Source organism: Oryctolagus cuniculus, chromosome 12, assembly GCF_964237555.1.
Source record: "Oryctolagus cuniculus chromosome 12, mOryCun1.1, whole genome shotgun sequence".
NCBI classification, from domain to species: Eukaryota; Metazoa; Chordata; class Mammalia; order Lagomorpha; family Leporidae; genus Oryctolagus; species Oryctolagus cuniculus.
The window spans coordinates 90,565,080-90,589,457 of record NC_091443.1 but is presented as its reverse complement, the minus strand read 5'-3'; the positions used below and the strand labels follow the sequence as shown (position 1 = coordinate 90,589,457).

Sequence of the window (24,378 nt, the reverse complement as noted above, 5' to 3'; positions counted from 1 at the left end):
CTGCAGGGGCAGGTGAGGACACTGAGGCCCAGAGAGGACACATGCTTTGTCCGAGTTTACCCAGGGAGCCGGTGGCCAGGTCCCGAGCTTCCATACTGTCGAGAGCAGTGCTTCTTGGGGCCGCTGGGGGGCGCTATGCATCCCTGTGGAGCTGGGCCCTGCTCCCAGAGGTACGGACAGTCTGCAACCACACACCTGGATCTGAACACCTTGGTGCTAGAGGCTGCGCCAGGTGTGCACGCGTGGACACGTGGGACGTGTGTGTGGAGCTGACTTCCAGAGCCCTGGTGTGAAGTCGTATAACAGTGCTCTACTGCCTGCTTGTCGGGTAATCCTGGGCAAGCCATTCAGCCTCTCTGGGCTCCAGTTGCTCCCCCTGTAGAATGGGCGGAATCCTAAGGCCACCAGCCACCACACAGGGTTGTGATGGGGATTAAATGAGTTGCTAGAAAGTCGGCCGTAAGCCCAGTGCCAGGCTCGACACCTGCTCCTCTCTCCTTCTTCCCCCAGTGCAGGACTTGGGGATGCCAGGCTTGCTGGTGCACCTCCTCACAGAAAGGCTGAGCCTTAAGCCTTGGTGGTGGCTGCTTTGCCTTTTAGGGAGGGGCTCCTGGGCTCTCCCCACTGGCTGGGCACCTCTTCCTGGGAAGGCTAAGCCAGCTGCTGCTCGAAGCTCTCCTTGCCCTGAGCACCGGGCCGGGAGCACAGTCTTCATGGCCAATTCTGTGATCCACCCAGCCCCTGCCCCAGGCAGGTGCACCCTGAGATAGACACCAGGCCTGAGGCCCAGGGGCAGCTGGAGGCCTGCGCCTTGAGAAGTGTGATTCAAAATGGGCTGACCCAGACTCTGCCTCAGAAAATCCAATGGCCTGTGGCCTTGCACGGGCCCTGGTCCCAGTGTGTGCCGGGAATCGCGGCTCTGCTCTCTTGGCCACCTGGCCAACAAACGCACTGTGCACCTCTGGGGCTGGGCTCTGCTCTTTGCACAGGTAGGGTGTGGACAAACCCAACCCAAACCTCAACCCTGTGGAAGTACCTTTCTACTTAGGGGTGGGGAAGGCAGGAGAGAGAAGATGGAAAGTCAGGTGAGTGACACAGCAACAAAGCCCATGGGGCTAGGAGTGAGGCCAAGGGGCACTGAGCGCCCAGGCTGTGACTTTCATCTCACGGTTAGATCTGTGGGTGCAGCCATGAGCCCCGTGGATCCGTGGGGGATGGGTGTTCCAATCTTTGAGTACAAAGACATCATCGGCATCACATCAGCTGCAGGTGCTCCTTGGGGTGTGTGCGTGTCCACAAGTTCTCCCACGTGGTGTTCCCTTGCACATGCGGCTCAGCCTTCCCAGTTTGTGTTCTCCTTTTGCGGGTCGGGAAAGGTAGGAGAGGAGGCACATCTGTGGATTCAGACTCCTGGCATGGCCCCGGCTTTGCAGCGGCAGCTCTGCACCTCGGAGCGAGCGTGCACCCTCGGTGGCCCCGCGCCTCTGCTGTCTGTGGCCCTGGGACGTGCCTGGGGCTCGAGGAGCAGTGAGGAGGCAGCCGGCTGCAGTGAAGGGCAAAGTGGGGGCGATGGCTGAGGGCAGAGATGAGGGCACTGAGGCCTTGCTGGCTCTTGGCTTCGGCCTCCACGTGATGTGGGAGCCCCTGGAAGTGCTGAGAAGGGAGGGAGGGCTGGGATCTGCCCCGTGGAGAATGGATGGCGTGGGCGAGGTGGGGGTGGGAGCCTGGCAGGAGGTTGCGGGTGTTACGGGGGCTGGGACCAGGACAGGCAGCAAAGGAGCCAAGGATAACTGACAAAGATGACAGGGTTCCTGGTAGGCGGCGCGGGGGGGGGGGGGGGGGGGACAGGAAGGGGCTTTGCCTTGGGTGCTGGGAACACGGAAATGGTGGAAATGTCGGAAGGCAGTGGGAGGGGCCTTGGGACCCGTGTCGGATCAGGAGTTCGCGGAGATGCCACTCAGACCACTGAGTGTAACCCTGAGTCTCCTGGAGCCTCGGTTTCTCACCCGAGAAGTGGGAGCAGCCAGCCCCACCCGGCGGCGGTTCACCCAAGGGTGGCTGCGAATGGCCCAAGGTGACACAGGCTTGGTGCGTGTGCGCTCGGGGCAGGACGTTAGCACAGCAGGGCTGGGCCTCTCCCCAGCTCTGGGTCTCCTGTCGCTCCCTGGGCCATCCTGCTCAGATCAGTGTGTGCGAGCTGCTGTCACTGCTGGCCCCACAGTCCCAGCAAAGTGTAGTTCAGGAAGGTGCCCAGGGTGGGGGCCTGCCTCTGGGCTCTCGTCCTGGCTCGGCTACTCCTTGCCATGGCTCCTGGCTCAGGCCCTTCCAGGTCTGGCTGTCTCATCTGTCTGATGGGTTGGACTGTGCAGGAAGCACATGGGGTCCCCGCAGATGCCTGGGCACACGCATCCCTGTTGAAGCGGGGACCCCTGCCTGCTCGCCACGCTGGGTGGGCGGCAGATGCGCGCGGACACAAGTCTCACACGAGGGTCTCAAAGCAGTGATCCTTTTATTCCCATCAGTGCTGCTGGCAGGGGCCCGCCCCTTTACATATAAAACAGAAGGGGGGTGGGGCCAGATGAGCCTCTGTTTTTGGTGCCTCTCCCCTCCCCCACCCACAGGAGCCGGTGCCTCCAGACAGGAGCGGGTGAGGGTTGCCCGGCAGGGCTGGCCCCGGGGACTCCCTAGGCAGGCTCATCTGCCGGCAGAGGGGCGGTGAGGGCAGGGAAGCCGGGCCCAGCAAAGCTCTTCTGTACAGGTGGCAAGCAGGGCGCAGCAGGGGCAGCAGGTGGGCTGGCCCCCTCGGTGACCGGTCCTGGGCTTTCAGCACCGCGTGGTGGCCTCACGGGGGCCCCTGCTGGCTCCGCCTCTCCTCCAGGGCCCTGCACACCCACATGGACACCACGGTGGCGTTCCCATCGTTGAACTGCATGATGAATGGGTGGCCCTGCAGAAGAGGAGTGGGGTTGTGATAGGCGTGGTCCAGGGCCTGCTCTGACCCCACCCCCCAACGCCCCACCCCTAACCCCAGGGAGGTGAGGAGGCAGCAAGCAGCCCTGAACAACTGAGGCACACAAGGAGCAGGGAGGGACCCGGAGCCTGCAGGTGGAGGTGGGAGACAGGGCAGTGCTCGCCCACCAGCCCCTGTTCCCTTTTCCTGGAAGCCCAGCCAGCGCGGATGCTGCCCAGTCCCTCCGGCCCAGAGATGCGCAGAGGGCAAAGAATCAACCAGACAGAGGCTGCGCCAGTCCCTTGCAGTCGCCTCCCTCGTCCAAGGCTTCCTACACATCACATCCTTGGATCAGAGGGAAGGCACCCGGGCCAGGGAAGTGGGGAGGGGTAAGAAGGGCGTGCCAGATGTGAGGTCACTCTGGCTCCTGGGCTGTCCCCATGTGGCCTGTCCCTGGGTCTAACCTACTTTGCCCCCGGGGCAGACCACGCCCCTCCCCAGCTGTCCTGAAGCACCAAGACTCACAGTCCATGATCTCAGGCCTTCCTGGGAGTTCCCAGGCAAGAAACGAGCAGGGACAGCCACAGGGCTGCCCTGGCCATGAGTCAAGGAACCCTGAAAAGTATTCCCTATCCTCCCCAGGAGGCTTCTCGGCTTAGGAACTCAACACCTGGCAGCTCCTGCCCCTACCCCAAGTTGTGCAGCCTGCGTGGCAAAAGGGAAGCCTGGAGGGAGACCGGGGCGGGGGAGGGGCTGCTTGCTCCTTCTACAGCCCCTCCTGGTCCTTCCTCCATTTCCTCTCCATTCTCAATGCACTCAGCCTTGCCCTGCGTCCCTTAGGGATGGCCAGTCCCCAGGGACCTGCTTGAGACCCAAGGGCCCAGGTACCCCGCCCCAGCCAGTGTCTGCAAGAGCTGTCAAGGACCGGGCCGGGGTGGGGAGAGGGGCCTGCAGACCCACCTGGATCACAGGTCAGAGCTGAGATGTGTGCCTTCTGAACAACCGGGCCTCCCCGACTCGGGCAAGAAAGGAGCACCGCCCACGGGCCGAGCTCAGAGGCACGCAGGGTGCTGTCAGGTGCAGGGAGGCAGGAAATGCACCCAGAGGGTGCCCAGACAGCCAGCACAGGGCCAGGACATCAGCTGGGTGCCTCCTATGATCCACTTAGGTACTGCGCTGTGGGGGATGTCTCCCAAGAGAGCAGGGACTGTGGAGAGGGGGTGGAGGCCTGGCTGGTGGATGCCCACAGGTGGCAGTGGCCTGGGGGTGCGGCCGAGGCCGGGGAGGCCCGGGAGGGAGGACCTGGGCTTCCTTTTGCTCCTCTGGGTAACATACCTGCCTCTGCCCACAGCCCCAGATCTCTGCCTGGACAGAGAGCATCCTTGCTTTCCAGGGCTCGCAGAGGTGAGCCTGTGTCCTTGCGGAGAACAAGGCGGAAGCTGTGCCCCAGAGCCGGCCCCCACCCCCGCCCGGGGAACACGGTGTCACTCTCCCAGAATGCCGGTGACTTTGGGCCCACATGCTCCATCTCCCTCATCATCTGTTCGGAAATGAGCCGAGCGGAACCGTGGGAGGAGAGCGAGGCGGTGGCCTCTGCGGCACAGGAAGAGCCGGGGGCCACACTGCGCGGCTGGCCTTGCCCAGGCGCCCTGTGCTGCTGGACACGCTGCCCGCCTGCCTACTGTGTGGAGACCCTCGGCGCCTCATGCCACCTGCAAGGAGGGGCTAGGACGGCTGGGGTTGCCCCGGCCATTGCTGACAGAGTGGGAGATCGGAGAAGGGACTACAGGCAGAGATGGCGCTGGGGTCCGGTGGACACAGCAGGAGACCCCAGCCTCTCTTGGCACCCTGTGTTGTGCCCTGTGACTGCCTTGGGCCATGCAGGAACATGAGCCAGAGAAGTGGCATGGAGGGAGGGGGCCCTCGCTCTGCCTGCAGCCAGGGTTGGTTCCTGCTACGGGCAGCCAAGGCAGCACTAACTCACAGAGGTGGGCGCTGCGCTGTCCGAGTCTCTTACACACACACACACACACACACACACACACAGAGATGGAGGCCATGGGGTCACAGCCGACCTGCCTGGGTTCCCAGAGCAGGGGCCTGGGCCACAGTCCCTCCAGCTGCAGCCCCCTGCCCTGGGCTCTCCCAGGCAGGCCAGGGGCTGCCTCTTTTCTCCCGTGGCAATGTGGGGCTGTGAGCTGGACTGCCCCAGGTCCTGAGTGACAGCCCCCTCACTCCTCTCCCCCTCCCATCAGCCCCAAATGGGAAGTTCCAGCATCGGCCCATATTACAGAGGTGGACGCTGGAGCCCAGGGAGGGAAGTGACCAACTGAAAGCTGGCCTGAGCCAGGTCTTCTGGATCCTGCCCAGCGGCAGGCTTCGGGCTGGCTCCACGGAAGGGCCCGGGTCCTCCTGCCTTCCCTCCTAGACCACAACACACAATGCAACAGTTCTGGAGGACACCTGAAGATGGCCAGGCTGCCCTGAGCTGCCCATGGGCCAGGACGGCTCTGGACGGTGCTGCGTGCTGGGCTGTCGCCGAGGCCTGGCCCTGACATTCCTGTCCTGCCCTTGGCCTACTCCTGTGACCCTGTTGGGCTACAGGATCAACGGAGCTGGGACCCAGGTGACCGCCCCATCCCCTGCCCTGGCCTGGGTGCCGGCAGCCATGGTGGGGGAGCCGGGCTGAGTGGCCTCTCTAGTCCCATAACCAGGCAGCGGAGGCCTCTCTCATTTCCTGGATTCTCTCAGGGCCGAGGTCTGAAGTAGCCTGGTCCACAGACTCCGCCACGGAAGATGGAGAAGAACGAGGGGAAAGGACGGGAGCACCGGAGGTGGGATGGGCCGGGGAGGAGCAGGAGGGGCCTGGCGGAAGCTTAGGCACCGAGAGCAGCTGCACCTGTCCCACATTCCCCTCCCCCAGGCCCTGGAGACCCCCTGGGCTCTGACTCTCCTCCTCTGTGCCCCCGCCCTGACAGATGGACAGCAGGGCGCTCCCGAGCCCCTCCCGGATCTGGGCTCCTAGCCTAGTGCTCACTCACTGCCCGTCGTCCTTAGTGGGGTTTTGAATTTCTTCCAAACTCGAGTTTACTCGTCGCGGTCCCCGCCCTGTCTTCTCTTTCTGTAACTTCCACAGAGCTTCGTGCTCCGTCTGAATCATCTCCTAGTTTGCTGGTATGGCGGGAAGGTCTGGGCCAGTGCCTGGTCCTCAGTCAGCGCCGACGGCGTGGACGAGTTATTTGCCTGTTTCTATGACCCCTTGATGCACCGAGCACTGGCTGTGCCCAGGCGCTGGCCGAGGCCCGGCATCCACACGGCCCTCTGGTGCCATCCTGGTACCTCGCCTTTCAGGTGAAGGAAGCTCAGGTTCTGGAAAAAGCCACAGAGCCAGGAAGGCACCCCGCTGCCCGCCTGCCCGCCCGCCTACTGAGTGGGCAGACTGCCTTGTATTTCTGCTTTTTAAAAAAGGAGCGTCGTATGGGAGCTCAAGCTATTATCAAACTAAAGTATATTTAAAGTTACATTCTAGGTGCTCCACAACTACTTCTTAATGGACAAGTGGAAATTTGGGTACCACAAAGGCACGTGCATGCTTGGCCTCCCTGCCCAGAGCCTTCTCCCACACCCAGCAACTGTACTGCAAATTAAGGTTACCTCCATTGTACAGTGGAGCAAACTAACACACAGAAAGATTAAGAAGCTTGTGCAAGGCCACAGAGCTCGCCTGTGCGCCGACTCCAGAGCCAAGCCCGCAGCCACAACTGTCCCTTCTCAACAGCACCAGGACAGGAGGTGGCCGGTACCTGCTGCAGGGAACCAGCCTCGGGTGGTCTGAGGACCCCAGCTCCCTGGGCTCTGTGCGTTTTCTCCATGGGCCTCGGCTCTGGAGAGACCAGGAGAATGGACCCAGGGCCCAGAAGAAGTCTCCCAGGGCTGCGGGGAGCAGGCCCGGGAGGGTAGGTCAGAAAGAGCCAGTAGGCACAGGATGTCCAGTGGCAGATGATCCCCAAACCCGGGTTCTACCTCGGCAGGGCCAACTCCCCATCCGAGACCGCCCAACCACCTTCCTGCCCACCTGCCCAGGCCACTGCATTCTGCGGTGTGTGAGCCCATCTTACCTGATGCTACGCTGGAGGTCCCCCGAGGGCACCCCAGAAGTGAGGGTGGGGTGAGCAGTCTGGGGAGAGGCTTAGAGACTGTTCTAGCCACGGTCTCTGCTGCCTCAGGGTGAGCCCCTGGCGCCTTCTCCCACTGAGGATGCGGCGTGGGAGTGGATGCCATGGGCCCGTGAACCTATGGGAGCAGGCAAGCGTGGCGCAGGTGCATCCTGGGCAAGTGTGAAACTAGCAGAGTCCAACAAACTGCTCATGAGGTGTGAGTAGGCGGGTGCCTGGAAATGCGATTTGAGGGGCTGGCGCTGTGGTACAGTGGGTTAAGCTGCCTTCTGCAGAGACAGCATCCCACAGTGGGCACAGGTTCAAGTCCCAGCTGCTCCACTTCCAATCCAGCTTCCTGCTCATGGCCTGGGAAAGCAGTGGAGGATGGCCCAAGTGTTCAGGCCCCTGCTACCCAAGTGGGAGGCCTGGAAGAAGCTCCTGGCTTTGCCTTGGCAGCCCTGGCTGTTGCAGCCATCTGGGGAGTCAACCAGCCCATGGAAGATCTCTCTCTGTCTCTGTAACTCTGACTTCCAAATAAATAAATAAATAAATCTTTAAAAAACATAGGGGGATCTGAGAGGCTGGAGGGGCCCCCAAAGCCCACCTCCTGCTCCTTGCTCCACTTGCTTGCTCTGAGGCGCTCTGCACTGCCCTGCAGGACCCCCACCCCCACCCCCCCGGCAGGGGCAACCCCTCCGTCTGTCCCTTCTCAGCACTGGTGGAGGAGCCTTAGGGCTAGACGGGACCTCAAAGAGCAGACAGCGTAGGGGACATGAGCTGGGGGTCCTTTGGGTGGTTTCATTCAAATTCTGTTAGTAAAGTTTTTTTTTTTTTTAACTATATAAGGATACTTCATAAAGTCCATGGAAAAATGGAATTAAATTGGTTTTGGTGCAAAAACAATTGACATCTACGCAGTTTTTCATAGATGATTTTCCAGCACCTTTTGAGTACCCCTTCCTATTTCTAAAAACGTATACGAGAAAATACCAAAGCGGTGTGCCTTTGGCCTAGCAGGTTAAGATGCCCACACCCCTGTATGGAGTGCCTGGGTTTGACTCCTGTCTCTGCCTTCCAATGCCAGCTTCCTGCTAATGCACACCCAGGGAAGCAGCAGATGATGGCTCAACTGGTTGGGGCCCTGCCACCCACGTGGAAGAGAGACCTGGATATAGTACCTGGCTCTTGGCCTTAGCCCTGGCTTAGCCCTGCCAGTTGTGGGCGTTTGTGGGGGTGACCCAGCAGAATTAAATGCACATCTAAGTGCACACGTACTGAATACACTTAGCTCTGATGAGCTCAGAGTGCTGCGCTGCATGGACGCCGCTCTCTGCAGGTTCAGCGCTCGCTAGGTCTGTGCACGCACAGCACTCAGCCTGGGACACGTGGGCTGACGACTGGGATCACCTGTGAATGCCGAGGGCTGTGTCAGCCACCGAGACCACGCGAATGGGTGCAGCTGTGTGCAGTGGCTGGTCACGTGCACAAGGGGTGTGTGTGTGTGCCAGGGGCGGGGGTGCGAGGCAGCTCCCCCAGGCTTTGAGTGCCTCCCGGCTCGCCTGTGCAATTCACAGGGATCCTCTGCTGGCGCAGACACTTGGCAAGAAAAACTTTTCTGCTATTCCTTTTCCAAGTGTCTACGCTGGTTTTAATGGGGGCTAAGCTGAGAAGTGGGGATCCCTTGGACACCAGGCTATTGGGACAACATAGCGAGAGAGCAGGGATCCCTTGGACACCAGGCTATGGGGACGACACAGCGAGAGAGCGGGGCTCCCTTGGACACCAGGCTACAGGGACGACACAGCGAGACAGCGGGGATCCCTTGGACACCAGGCTTCGGGGACGACACAGCGAGAGAGCGGGGATCCCTTGGACACCAGGCTATGGGGACGACACAGCGAGAGAGCGGGGATCCCTTGGACACCAGGCTATGGGGACGACACAGCGAGAGAGCGGGGATCCCTTGGACACCAGGCTATGGGGACGACACAGCGAGAGAGCGGGGATCCCTTGGACACCAGGCTATGGGGACGACACAGCGAGAGAGTGGGGACCCCTTGGACATCAGGCTACGGGGACGACACAGCGAGAGAGTGGGGATCCCTTGGACACCAGGCTACAGGGACGACACAGCGAGAGAGTGGGGATCCCTTGGACACCAGGCTACAGGGACGACACAGCGAGAGAGTGGGGACCCCTTGGACACCAGGCTACAGGGACGACACAGCGAGAGAGCGGGGCTCTGTTGGACACCAGGCTACAGGGACGACACAGCGAGAGAGTGGGGATCCCTTAGACACCAGGCTATGGGGACGACACAGCAAGAGAGCGGGGATCCCTTGGACACCAGGCTTCAGGGACGACACAGCGAGAGAGCGGGGCTCTGTTGGACACCAGGCTACAGGGACGACACAGCGAGAGAGCGGGGACCCCTTGGACACCAGGCTACAGGGACGACACAGCGAGATAAACTGAAGGCTGCAGTGGATGTGACCGCGTGTGCCCCACAACCCTGACACAGAGCTCTGGGTCCTTAAGCACAGCGTCAAGGACGACTTTACAGAGTACTTGTCTACGATGAACGCTCACAATGCATGCTAAATATGACCCACCCCACTTCTCACATCGGTACGAGGTCCTGCAGTGAGAAGGGCTCCACTGTTCAAACTGTACACTTCCGAGCAGAGCGCTCACATAATCCACGGACGGGCTCACGGATGTCCACTGTCTGCTGAACTGCCCACGAGTGGCAGGGCAGCGGGCAGCCCTCCTCACGTTAATCACAGGAGATAATACATCATGGGGGTCCCTGGGCGCCGGGGCTTGCTGGCAGGCCGGGTGTGCCCCCCAGGGAATCGCCGGGGATACCTGGCAGACCATGTTGCCAGCCTGCGGTGCAGGGGGCCCAAGGAGGGGCTCAGCAGGGAGAAACTGAGGCTTCGCCCCTGTGCGGGAAACGGTGAGGAGCCCCGGGCAGTGCCTCTGGCCGTGAAGGTGTGGAGGCCCAAAGCTGCCTCACCTGTGAAAGACGGGGTCGGGGGGAGGGACTTCCGTGGTGACAGCACCCTGAGCCCTCTCCCTGGGGTGGGGGTGGCAACACTGGAAGACAGCCCCCCCCCCCACGCGGAAGCTGCAGTCTCCACTGGTGGCTCCAGGGGGCCCTGAGTCCCTCGTGCCGCTGTTTACCCCTGGCTGGGGCCACCCACATAAGCACCCTTCAACACAACGCTGCAGCTTTCTCTCTGTTCCAGGGTGGGGCTGCAGAACCGGAAGTGAGGGCTGTCACTGCCCGAGGGTCAGCATGTGGGGGTGCAGCAGTGAGCTGGGGGTGCGAGCATGGAGTCGGCCTGTCGTCTACCCAGCCCAGTGTAACCGGGTTACTGCCACACACACACGGAGCCCTCCCGTGCAGGTCTGAGCACTGCCGTCTCGCCTCTGGTTTCTGAAGCTTTCCCAGCGGCTGGGGGAGGGAGGGGTCCTCTTCCTGCCCTTCATTTCTTGTAAGACCTCAGAAGTGGCCTGCAGCGGCGACACGCCGTTTCAATCAAGCCTCCTGAGTTTATTCTTCCCAACTGCTACAGAAGTAGATGTTGTCCCCCCAAATATTCAATTATTAGTGGCAAATTGCTTACCTCCAGCCATCCTAGATGGGGCCCCGGCATCTAAGGGGGTCAAGGAGCTCTCCACCTTTCATCTGAGTGCATCTATGTGTTCCTACACAGAGTAACTGGTCAGAAAGTGGCCTGCCGGGACAACAGGATGTCCCCAGGGGTCTCTGTGCGCAGCCACAGGGCCCGGGGCAGCGTGGTGTGGGGGAGGGGCCACAGCCGGGGTGGGGTGGCTGGCACTGCTGAGAGTGTGTCTCAGGGAGCTGGCCTGTGTGAATGGCCCGTTTCAGGGGCCTGTGGTGGCTGCCCAGGCAGGAGCCTCAGGTGGGACCGGGCAGGTGTACAGCAGCCAGTGTGCTGCTCTCCAGTCAGTCTTGGGCTGGGCAAATGCACAGAGGGGTGGGGACGAGGGGGTGTCAGCGAGGACCCACGCCTGAGAGGTGAGCCTGCAGCTCCCGCCCCCTGGGCCACCCCTCCTCCTCCTCCCCCCTATAATGCACGCAGGGCCAGGGTATTCTGTTCTTTTTTATGTTATTATTTTAATTGTACATATTCACGGGCTATTGTGTGATTACTTGATACACATCTACACTGTGTAATGATCACAGGTGGGAGCCGGGAACTGAATCCCAGTCAGAAACCCGGTGACTTGAGCCACCACTGCTGTCCCCCGGGGTCTGCACTGGCAGCAACCTGGAGCCAGGAGCTGGAGTTGGAAATTGAATCCAGTTACACCGATACGGGACAGGGTACCTCAACTGCTAGGCTAAATGCCCACTCCTGAGAAAGGCTGCAGGACTGAGGAAACTGTTCTTCTTTCTGCCAAGGGCCATTTGAGTAATTACAGCATCATTCACGGGCCATATGAAATTGCCACCTTACACATTAGCCTGCTATACACAGATGTGTGTATAGATGTGGTTGCCTGGCCAGGGCCAGAACACACAACTGTGCACGCCTTATATGGCCCGGGGGCAGATGCTCCCCACGCCTGGGAGAGGAGAGGGTGGGAAGGGCCCAGACACAAGCAGGAGAGGCAGCGTCCTCACAGCGGCCATCTGTGACACTGCGACAAGCACCCGGAAAACCCGCGTGGAACTGCAGACTGCCAAAGACCAGGGAGCAGGACGTGTCACCCACAAAGAGGGGCGGCTCGGCAGCAGGAGCAGAAGCCGGGAGACACCCGAATATCACCAAGGTCAAGCTGAGCTCCTAAACCCAATTACACCAGCAGTCAGGAGTCCGGGCAAAAGGCCGCCAATCTGAGAGCAAAACTTGAGATGGTTCTGTCACTGACAGACCCTTCCGAACAGAACTCCCAACGCACTTCAGAAAGGAAGAGAAACCGCGGGAGGGAGCAGGTGTGACAGCAACAAGGACAAAGGAACTCTAACAAATGGATCAGTTTAAACCAACACTGACTGCACAGGACCACAACAGTAGTAAGGACTAATTTTAAGAACTAAAGCAGGCCGGCGCCGTGGCTCAATAGGCTAATCCTCCACCTTGCGGCGCCGGCACACCGGGTTCTAGTCCCGGTTGGGGCGCCGGATTCTGTCCCGGTTGCCCCTCTTCCAGGCCAGCTCTCTGCTATGGCCAGGGAGTGCAGTGGAGGATGGCCCAGGTGCTTGGGCCCTGCACCCCATGGGAGACCAGGAAAAGCACCTGGATCCTGGCTCCTGCCATCGGATCAGCGCGGTGCGCCGGCTGCAGCGGCGGCCATTGGAGGGTGAACCAACGGCAAAGGAAGACCTTTCTCTCTGTCTCTCTCTCTCACTGTCCACTCTGCCTGTCAAAAAAAAAAAAAAAAAAAAAAAAGAACTAAAGCTGGGGCCGGCCTGTGGCTGAGCAGGGAAAGCCGCCATCTGCAGTGCCAGCATCCCATATGGGCGCCAGTTCAAAGCCCAGCTCCTTCGCTTCCCATCCAGCTCCCTGAGAATGCACCTGAGAAAGCAGCCGAAGAAGACCTAAGGGCTTGGTGATGGAACACTGGGTTTCTGCCTTGGACTTGGATCAGCCCAGCTGTTGTGGCCATTTGGGGAGTGAACCAGTGGATGGAAGATCTCTTTCCCTCCCTCCCTCCATTAATCTGCCTTTCAATTTTTTTTTGACAGGCAGAGTTAGACAGTGAGAGAGAGACAGAGAGAAAGGTCTTCCTTCTGTTGGTTCACCCCCAAAATGGCCACCACAGCTGGCGCGCTGTGCTGATCTGAAGCCGGGACCCAGGTGCCTCCTCCTGGTCTCCCATGTGGGTGCAGGGCCCAAGCACTCAGGCCATCCTCCACTGCCTTCCCGGGCCACAGCAGAGAGCTGGACTGGAAGAGGAGCAACCGGGACAGAATCTGGTGCCCCAACTGGGACTAGAACCTGGGGTACCAGCGCTGCAGGTGGAGGATTAGCCAAGTGAGCTGTGGTGCTGGCCTCTGCCTTTCAAATTTAAAAGCAACAACAACACCCACCCATACTTTAGTAGGGGACACTGTCAGCTGGCAAAGCACCTGTGGCAAGCTGTGGCCAACACCATGAGGACAGACACACTGTGCGCCAGTTTCTAGGAATTCTGTCCTTAAAAGATGAGGTGAGGGGCTGGCACTGTGGCATAGTGGGTAAAGCCGCTGCCTGCAGTGCTGGCATCCCATATGGGTGCCAGTTCAAGTCCCGGCTGCTCTACAGCTCCCCGATAATGGCCTGAGAAGGCAGCAGAAGATGACCCAAGTCTTTGGGCCTCTGTACCCGCGTGGGAGACCTGGAAGAAGCTCCTGGCTCCTGGCTTCGGACTGGTGCAGCTCTGGCCGTTTTGGACATTTGGGAGTGAACCAGCAGATGGAAGACCTCTCTCTCTAACTCTGCCTCGCAAATAAATAAAATCTTAAAAAAAGAAAAAGGAAGGTAGACAAATGACAAAATTGTTAAAAAGAAGATACAAGTAAAGGTTGCAGGAAATAAAAAAGGGATATTGAATCACAAACGTAGCCCAAATTTAAGAATAAAAAGGGCACAAAATATGGACACACAGGCAACCTGAGCGTGCAATGATATAGACTGTGTGTACATGTGTGTGTGTGCACACATGTGCACTTGCATGTATGAGATGATGACAGGGAGGTGGGCGGTGACAGTGCTGGTGATGGGTATGGTGATGGGTAGGACACCTGTGGCAGGCGGGGCCCCGGCTTCACATCCTGGTATCACAGAGCTAACTCTGCACAGCACTGCATATCCCGTGTCACCGCTTCCAGGGAAGCGGAGCTGGCCAACCTCGAACACGCAGCTCACCAACAGCTCTAGTAGTTTCTTAAGAGGGAGAAACCAACCAGGCACACAGGGACTGCAGCCCAAGTGGGACGCTCTTGATGCCAGCAAATCACCGCCACCACCGAGGGGTAAAAAAACCTGCTGACAATTGCGGGCTGATCGGCTTAAACGAAGCACCACATTTTTTTTTTTTTATGTTTTTGGCTATGATGTCCCTGAGTTATCTGAGCTTCTCTCCACCCCATGGCCTTGCTGGGGTGAGGCGGGGGTGTTCAGGAAGCTGGTTGGCGCAGCCCTGTTGCAAAACGTGCTAGATCTCAACAAAGGCCAACACGACCAGGCTGCAATACACAGGGCTGAGAATCACCGGCCACTCCAGAGTTCTGCGAGCAGCAAGCCATGATTTCCACGCGAAACCGCTCCTGCCTTTTTTTTTTTTTTAATAAGAAACCCAGGAAAAGGAAGCAAACCATTTGAAAATTCTGGTCATTTTGCGTCCCCGCAGCAAATAAAAATCATCAATAGAAGCCACTCTTAGCCTTGAGCAATATTTTCTAAAACAAAACACAAAGAAGCTGTGGTACTTAACTATTCTGTTATTGATTTACTGTGGTTTGCAAGGTAATGTTGAAGAAAATTAAATGTGCGGGAGCCTGAGACGCGTTTCGGCGACCTGTGTTTGCCGAGGCGGTGCCGGGGGCCACGCGCGGGATGAATGACAGGGGGAGCGCACTTTATCTGGTTACAAATAAGCTGGCTGGCTTTCCGCAGAGCTGCACGGCCCCGGAAAGAGAAAGTTATTTAGCTGTAGGCTCACTTCTGCTGGTGGCCGCGCTCCAGTCTGCCAGGAGGCTTTCATGCAGTGAAATTCAGTGTGGATCGGCAGAGACATCCACGTGCCTGGATCTAAACCAGGTTTTCAGAGCCGAAGGATTCTGCTTGACGCAGCTGTGGCTACCTGGTTCCCTCAGGAACTAGTAAAATTCACAATCTCATTCAACAGTAAATTGATCAGATTGCTTTAAATTTGGGCATGTCTATAAAGCACCATCAAACAGTATACGTCCTTTTTAGTGACATGGCCTGTTTCTAAATCTACATGTAATGATTTTGTTTTTTAAAAGATTATTTATTTGAAAGGCATAGTGGGAGAGAACATGAGAGATCTCCCACCTGCTGTTTCACTCCCCAAATGACCACAACGGCCTGGGGGAGGAGGGCAGGCTGAAGCCAGAAGCCTGGAATTCCACCCGGGTCTCCCACGGGGGTGCAGGGGCCCAATACTTGGGCCATCTTCTGCTGCCTTCCCAGGTGCATTAGCAGGGAGTGGGATCAGACGGGGAGCAGCTGGGACTCAAACCAGAGGTGGCTCCACAGGTGGTGGCTTAATCCACTGCACCACAATGCGGACCCCATTTAATGATTTTATTAATGATTCACATTTAATGATCTATAGGCGGCCACAGAATTTGATAACTTTATCATCAATTAAGAATCTAGAAGTTGGGGCTGGTGTTGTGGCATAGCAGGTAAAGCCACCACCTGTGATGCCAGCATCCCATATGGACACTAGTTTGTGTCCCGGCTGTGCCACTTTTGATAGAGCTCCCTTCTGGCGGACTGGGAAAAACAGCAGGAGTTAGCTCAAGTGCTTGGGTCCCTGCACCTACGTGTGAGACCTGCAGGAAGCTCCTAGCTCTGCCCTGGCCATTGGGTCATATGGGGAGTAAATCAGTGGGTGGAATGTTTCTCTCTTTCAAATAAATAAATAAATCTTTAAAATACAATCTGGATCATATGGTAGGTCTATATTCAGATTTCCGAGGTCTCTCCACAGGTGGCTCTACCAGCTCACATTCCCACCAACAGTGGGTCAGGGTACCTTTTCCCCCACATCCTCGCCAGTATTTGTTGTTTGCTGATTTATGTATGAGAGCCATTCTAACTGGAGTTAGATTTTGATTTGCATGTCCCTGTTGGCTAGTGATCCTGAGCATTTTCTCAAGTGTCTGTTGGCCATTTGGATTTCCTCTTTTGAAAAATGCCTGTTCAAGTCCTTTGCCTTTTTAACTGTTACTTGTATTAATTTCTTAAACTTGTTTGTTTTGTTGTTGAATTTCTTGAGCTCTTTACAGATTTTGGATGTTAACTTTTTATCAGTTGTGTAGTTTGCAAGTATTTCCCATTCTGTTGGTTGCCTCTTCACTTTGCTAAGTGTTTCTTTCGCTGTGCAGAAGCTTCTTAGCTAGATGTAATCAATCCCATTTGTCAATGCTGGCTGACTGCCTGTGCTTCTGGGATCTTTTCCAAGAAGTCTTTGCCTAAGCCAATGTCTTGCAGAGTTCCCCCAATATTCTCTAGTAATTTGATGGTATTGGGTCATAGATTTATGTCTTTGATCCATTGTGAGATTTTTGTGTAAGGTGTAAGGCATGGGTCTAGTTTCATACTTCTGCACATGGCGATCCAGCTTCCCCAGCACCATTTGTTAAAGAGATGGTCCTTGCTTCAGGGGTTGATTTTAGCCCCTTTGTCAAAGATAAGTTGGTTATAGACACATGGATTTCTGGAATTTCTATTCTGTTCCACTAGTCTACAAATATGTTTTTTGTTGGTCAGTACCAGGCTGTTTTGATTATAACTGCCTGTAGTATGTCTTTTTTTAAAGATTTATTTATTTGAAAGGCAGAGTTATAGAGAGGCAGAGACAAAGAGAGAGAGGTCTTCCATCTGCTGGTTCACTCCTCAGATGGCTGAAAGGGCTGCAGCTACACCTATCTGAAGCCAGGAGCCAGGAGCTTCTTTCGGGTCTCCCAAGCGAGTGCAGGGGCCCAAGGACTTGGGTAGTCTTCTACTGCTTTCCCAGGTCATAGCAGAAAGCAGGATTGGAAGTGGAGCAGCCAGGACCTGAACTGCTGCCCATATGGGATGCCAGCACTGCAGGTGGTGGCTCTACCTGATTCCACAGCACTGGCCCCGTTAGTATTTTGACTGGGATCACATTGAATCTGTAAATTGCTTTTAGTAGTATGGACATTTTGATGATGCTAATTCTTCCAATCCATGAACATGGATGATTTTTCCATTTTTAATGTCTTCTTCTATTTCTTTCTTTAGGGAATTTACCCAAACCAAAAGAAATCAGTATATGAGTTATCAGCACCCTCATGTTCACTGCAGCACAACTCACAATAGCTAAGATATGGAATCAACCCAGATGTCCATCAATTGTTGGCTAGATAAAGAAATTATGGTATATATATACACTATGGAGTACTACTCAGCTGTTAAAATAAGTGAAATCCTATCTTTTGCAGCAAGATGGATGCAACTGGAAACCATTATACTTAGTAAAATAAGCCAGTACCAAAAAGACAGATATGTATGTTTTCCCTGATGTGAGGTAACTAAGAGAGTACCTGAAATGTAATGTATTGAGATGAAATAGACATTTTGAGATTCGATGATTGTTACAGCCTTTGTCTCTTCCATTGAGGAATAGTGCTTTTTTTCCCTCTCTCTTCATACTATTTGTTGAATCCTTTTACTTAGTGTAGGTTAACTATATGATCATTAAGTAAACTGAAAATAGATCTTTGTAAAAATAAGAGTGGGAATGTGAGAGGGAGGAGGAGGAAGGGTTGGAGCATGGGTGGGAGGGAGGATGGGGAGAAGTGTCACTATGTTCCTAAATCTGCATATATGAAATACATGAAACCTGTATGACTTAAATAAAATAAGAAAAAAGAATCTGAAAGTCACACTAAAACTTGAACAGTTTCCTTTTAGCTAGTCCCTCAAGTCTTGCTTGTAGTTTAGTCTTTTTTTTTTTTTTTTTTTTTTTTTTTTTTTGACAGGCAGAGTGGACAGTGAGAGAGAGAGACAGAGAGAAAGGTCTTCCTTTGCTGTTGGTTCACCCTCCAATGGCTGCCATGGCCGGCGTGCTGTGGCCAGCACACCGCGCTGATCTGAAGGCAGGAGCCAGGTGCTTCTCCTGGTCTCCCATGGGGTGCAGGGCCCAAGTACTTGGGCCATCCTCCACTGCACTCCCGGGCCACAGCAGAGGGCTGGCCTGAAAGAGGGGCAACCAGGACAGAATCCGGCGCCCTGACCGGGACTAGAACCGGTGTGCCGGCGCCGCAAGGTGGAGGATTAGCCTATTGAGCTGCGGCACCAGCCTGTAGTTTAGTCTTAATTTTAACAAAAGACGACTGGTGTGGGGTCAGCCAGGGCAGGGACATCAGGAAACAGCAGGGCGGGACCCAGCAGAGGATCTCCCTAATGGTGATGTCAAGAGAGCTTTAAAGACACTGAATCCTGATGCACGTGATCTGTTTAGGGGGACAGGGAAGTGGAAAGTACATGTAAGACTGCTCAAAAATTTTCAGCTATCTCAAAAATGTCCTTGCATGGAAGTTGCTAGAACGTGCTGCCCTGAGCTGGGACGGCCAGCGCTCAGCACGGAATAAGCTCCCTGCGCCCAGCCTCCCTGCCTGATGTCACAGGGGCAGACAGGCCTGCCGATGTGGCACGGGGCTGCAGAGGGCCCAGTTTATGTTGCCTGCCTTTGAGAGAGTTTGATTACTTCTGAGATTTACGGTTAAAGGGTGTGGGGGAACACAGAAAGACCTCACAGGGCAGACTGAGAGCCTCAGCTCGTGTTTTTAATAACGCTAGGGATGACATCCTGGGACACAGGCCTGGAGCGGCTGCAGGGGAACTTGGAAACGCTGGGAAGTTTCAGAGTTTGGGGTTGGGGGCATTTTGTAGCTGCAAGGTCAGGTGGGACAGGACCAGGGAAATGAGGCGGAGAGCTGGTCAGAGAGTGAGTGTCAGCTGCTTTAATTTTCTGTGTCAACTCTGAAAATTAGATAAACAATGACAAACCAGGCTTTTTAAATGAACTTGTCACTTCTGGTTTTCTTGATCCAGGGTAACATTTTTCAAGTCCTGGGAGCCCCGAAGACAGATTTAACCCCTGAGAGGTAGACCCAAATGTTCCAAACTCCCCACACGTGAAAACAAAAGATTTCATCCAACCCTTTTCCCCAAATACCTCTTAAAGAAAGACTAATTATCCTTGAGACGTAAATAATCTTCTAACAGAATGCTTTGCCTACAGCCAGAGGTCCAGCCCTGTGCGAGGGGGTCTCGGCAGCTCCCCAGGTTTCTCTTTCCCCCTCCTGCTTTGCTTCCCAGACCCGCTCAGCCCTTCAACAGGGTTCCTTTGATGTCACCTCCCTTTTGCAGGATGTCCTTCAACCACTGTGCTGGGTGGGCAATGCTGTCCACAAGCAGCAGGTGCCTCGCCCCGCCTGGCTGCTCTGTTGTTAGACACTGCCTTGACTTTCCAGCACTCTGTGCTACTCTGAGGCTACATGGCAGCCACCCACTCTCTGCTCCCTGCTGGGGTGGGGCACAGGCCATGGACCTTTGTTGGCTCTGCTATGGGATACTGAGTCAAAGACTCCCTGGTTGCAGCATGCTAATTTGGAGAGAAATGCCTCTCTTTGAGTCAGGTTTTTTGTTCTGCACAGTGCTTTCAGGTTCATTATCTTATGTAAGTGTCACAGGGACCCCATGGAGTGGCTGGACAGGATGACTGCCATTCCCTTCCATTTGAGGATTGGAAAACCAAGTTCAGGGCAGTGATTTGGCCAAGGTGGAATTGGGCCTGTGCCCTTGGTTATAGCTTGGTAACAGCAGCAGTGGAATGGCTGACAACAGGACACCTGAGCATTACCCTGGCCTAGGTGGTCCCAGGCGTTTTCATTCGCTTGAGCCCATGCGCTCTCCGAAAGCCCTATCGGGAAGCAAATGCTAACCTACTTTATAAACAAGGGCACTGCGCTGTAGGCCAGCGATGGTGGTGCTCCGGGCTGGCACCTGGAACGCCGGTTCTGGGACCATGGGTCACTCTGTCCCCACAGTCTACAGTGGGCAGAGGCAACCCTACTGCATCACAAACAACGCCAGGGCCTGCCCAGAGCAAACGTGAACCAGGCGACCGGAAACCCTCCCTGGCCTCATCACTTCAACATTTTTTTAAAAAGATTTATTTTATAGATTTGAAAGACAGAGTTACAGAGAGAGAGAGAGAGAGAGAGAGAGAGAGAGAGAGAGATGTCTTCCATCTGCTGGTTCACTCCCCAAATGGCTGCAACAGCCAGAGCTGAGCTGATCTGAGGCCAGGAGCTGGGAGCTTCATCTGGGTCCCCACACAGGTGCAGGGGCCCAAGGACTTGGCCATCTTCCACTGCTTTCCCAGGCCACAGCGGAGAGCTGGATTGGAAGTGGAGCAGCCGGGACTCGAACCAGCACCCATGTGGGATGCCGACACTGCAGGCCAGGGTTTTAACCCACTGCGCCACACCCTGGCCCCCATGGCTCATCCTGATGCCCCGCTTCCTGTTTCCTGCAGAACAGGCTCCTCTTCCAGAGCATTCCAAGCCCCACAGTCAGCTCTGATGCCCGCTAACTGTGCATGGCTTCCCAGGAAGGCGCGGGTGCATCTGAAGCGAGGATGCTAGGGCCGGCACCGCTGCAGCCCTGACCTCCCCGGCGTGCAGGGCGTGGGGACAGGCAGCTGCTAATTTACCTGTGGCTTCTGGGAGTCCCGTGGACTTCCTTCTCCACACCACAGCTCGCTCCCCCTAGCTCTGGGGACTCCGCCTGCTGTAAGATGAGGAGAGCGGCCCAGCTTCTAGGGAAGATGGTGCGTGTGAATTTCTCAGCACAGAGGCTGGCGTGGAACCAGTCCCACGGTCACGGCTCTGCGTGGCCTGTGATCTGCTGTGACCACTGTGCTCCTTTCCCAGGGAAACTTTTGGGACACCTGATGCGTGCCCAGTGCTCAGCACGGCACACGCCCAGCCACAGTGTTTTCTGTGTGAGTGGCTCCCATGACTGTTGCATGCAGGCTGGGGGAGGGGGGATAAGCAGGAGAGGACGGGGGACCCTGACCAGCCTATACTCCATGTATGCAGGCCCCTCCCCTGAGCCCTAGGCTTACAGACCCAACTTGCCCCCCCCCCCCCCCCCCCCCCCGTTTAAATCAGGCATGAGCAGGTTTCTCCTGGGCTCAGAATTCCGTGCAACCACGACACAAAACAGAAGAAGGATCCCAACTGTTGCACTCGGGCACAGTCTGGAGACGAGACGGCATGCTCTCAGACAGCATTTCAAATACAGTTTATTAGTGTGTGATATGAAAAGGGTATTTTTATTGCATGATATAATGCAATGGGACCTTGGGCGCTCTGTGGAAAGACCTCACACTCAGAAGTGTAATGAACCCGTAGTCCCAAAAACATTATACTGTACATTAACCTATCATTAATGGCACATTAGGGCTAGAGGCATTGCACGCTTGCTGGCCAGGGCTCCATCAGGACAGTGTCGAGAAAACCACACAGTCTTCCCAGGCTTAAAACAAATAGAGAAAATAAATATTCCTGATGTCTACAGGCAGCTTTAAAGGAAGTTCAATCCCAGCTCTGCCTTGCAATTTCCAAGCCTGATTTTTTTTTTTTAAAGAGAGGCAGGAAGATACACAAGCAAACAAAGGGAGAAGGAAATGACCCTCTTGCAGTTTAGCCCCTGCTACTGGCTCTGTAACCTCAATGCTGGCTGGACAAGGTCATGAGCAGATGGCACCTTTGCTGGCATAAATCTGCCCACAGGACACTTGGGCCCGGATCACAGACTGTGGAGGGAGGAGGGGCCTTGGAGACTATCCACCCCTCACTTTCACTTCCTAGAGGGAGAAATCAAAGCTCAAAACGATGAAGAACAAGACCACACGTCCAACAGAAAAACAGGCGATGGGTGTTGAAAAATACAAACAGCCAGTAAACTTCAAACAGTGTTCATCCTCATCCTCACACTTAGTGAAAGAAATGCAAATTGAACAACTAGATACCATTTTACCCTGCTCAGATGGGCAAAGATTAAAGTCTGATAATTTTTTATTATAACAGGTGAGGAAGAACTGGGATTCCCACATCCAGCAGACACAGATACGTGTAGGAGAGACACGGCCACTGTCCTCTAACTGCAGAAGTCTAGAGATCCACAGAACATTCTAGAACAGGGTTCTGATTGATAAATATGGCCCATCCCTATTGTGGAATACCATGCAGCCGTGAAAAAGAATGGGGTAGACCTGTATGTGACATGGAAAGACCACAAAGACATAGTAAGTGAAAACAGTAGGACCAGGGGCCGGCTAAGAGTTGGAGGAAGACTAACTTCTTACTTAATATCTTGTGCTACTGGAATTTCTAACCACAATTTAGAAGCTAATTTTAGAAAATGAATGATGATGAGGGTAAGAATAAGCATTTGGAGAAGCCTATTGTTTTCTAGCTACTCTGGTAAATGTGACAGAGATGGACACACACACACACACACACACAGAGAGAGAGAGAGAGAAGACAGAGAGAGAAGACAGAGAGAGAGAGGACAGAGAGAGAGAGGTCTTCTATCCACTGGTTCACTCCCCAAATGGCCACAAAAGCTAGGGCTGAGCCAGGCCAAAGCCAGGAGCCAGGAGCCAGGAACTCCATCCCAGTCTCCCACGTGGGTGCAGGGCCTAAGCACTTGGCCATTGTCTGCTGCCTTTCCAGGTGCATCAGCAGGAGCCTGTCTGGAAGCAGAGATGCCAGGACTCGAACCAGTGCTCTAAAGGGTGCAGGTGTCGCAGGTGGCGGCTTGGCCTGCTGGGCCACAATGCCAGCCCCCTGCAAGCCTCATCTTGTTCGGATCTTCATGAAGACAGCGCCAGTCAGGTGGTCACCACTGACCTTCCATGACCTTCCATAACCTTCCATGAAGTGAGCACTACAAAGAGTGCTCTTACCCCTCTTACCCCACCACCTTCTATAACACAACACAGCATTTGCAAAATAGAGAGACTCGTGCCCAGCTTAACACAGCCCGCAGCCACCCTCCTGGGGACAGCCTGTGTAAACTGGCAGTGACCAGTGACCTAGGAGCTGGCCAGACGGCAAGACAAACGGCTGCTTGCTGGCTTTGGCTCAGGTCGAATCAAATGTCTGGAAGCATCTTCTCTCATAGCATAAGGCCCCAGGGCTGTACCCCACTTAAGTCAATAGTGCTCGACAACCCAGGGCTCAAACACACGGAAGGAAGAGGCTTCCGGAGACAGCAGAACTCAGCTTCCAGGGGAAGCAGCCTGGGGCCGCAGGGTCTCCAGGTGAGAGCTCAGAAGCACCCCGGGGCCCGCCCCGCCCCGCCCCGCCCCGCGCCACCTGCCTGGGCCAAGAAACCTTCCTGGTGCTTTCGTATCCCCCCACCCGTGTTGTTTTTGGGTAACGGACTTTGTGGCAACATTTTACAATGCTGGATTTTATTTGTCCTAGGGTCTGCCAGCACACGCGGTAATTAAAATGTTGATCAGTAAACAGTTTAAATATATGACAGACAATGCAGTTAAAGCCTACAGTTAGGTCAATATGTGATTTAGATTTGCCATTTAAAAAATCTCATTTAAATTTTGCATACATTAATCACTACCATACTTCAAGGTTCTGATATCCACCTGACTACAATATTAAAATAAAACTTGCCGCCCCAGGGAAATCCTACTTATTCTTAATTGTTTCGAGGCTTTGATGGGCTTTTAATCTAAGATTAATTTATGCAATTTTAAATAACTCTTCTTATGATTAATAAGCTTGAAAATTAAAAGGAGTCTAAAGCAATTATAATGAGCATTTGGTCATAACCTCATTAGAGGCAGGAGTGAAGGATACAGCTCTGGAATTCTTACAAGACTACAATTTAAGGTTACTTTTAGAGAAGTCAAACATAGTTCCTGAAATTGCAAAGGCAGGTTAGCAAAGGGCAGTGTTCAAATGGCGGCTGGCTAGATTAGCATACTAATGATTTTCCCTGATGGTGACAGGCAGGACACTGAATGGAAGACGCAGGGAGAGACAAATGACACGTTGCCAAGGACCTGCCAGCTCCGAACTCGGCTCTCAGGATTTCAGGAAGAGCTTGGAGTGCTGGGCCTTTCCTACCCGAGAATCCGCTCCGGCTGCAGGGCGTGGCCCCCAGGAGTCCCCTGTCGGCTGCAGCCTGTCCAGGCTCCCCTGCTTAGCAGTGCCCACACTCCTGCCGGCCCACTCCTCCTGGTGTGCGGAGCCCTCCCCTGCAGGCCCTGCCGCACGTGGCTCGCTGCAGCCCGTCCTCTCCGTGGCCTTCTCGGCTGTGGCCACGGCGGGCTCCTCGCGGCCCTCTGTTGCCCTGGTCGCAGCCTGTGTGGTTTTTCTCTCCCTGCAACAACTTCCCGTCCTGGCCGGGGATGACGATGGGGATGACGGGGGGGGGGGGGGGGGGGAGCAAGTACAATCTGTGGAGCACTCACTTCAGGTCAGGTGTT

The 24,378-nt window shown here is 55.4% G+C and overlaps 1 protein-coding gene across 5 annotated transcripts in view; it reads right to left on the bottom strand.

Moving 5' to 3' along the window:
* Window positions 1-2,492: 2,492 nt before the first annotated feature.
* The window catches only part of MAP2K5 (mitogen-activated protein kinase kinase 5), a 271,279-nt gene continuing 249,393 nt past the window's right edge, over window positions 2,493-24,378 (bottom strand). For all 5 annotated transcript variants that reach the window (XM_051821811.2, XM_002718071.5, XM_002718072.5 and 2 more), the window contains one exon: window positions 2,493-2,947. In XM_051821811.2, coding sequence (XP_051677771.2) covers window positions 2,843-2,947 — 105 coding nt within the window. In that variant the 3' untranslated portion in view covers window positions 2,493-2,842. The remainder of the gene's footprint in view (window positions 2,948-24,378) is intronic.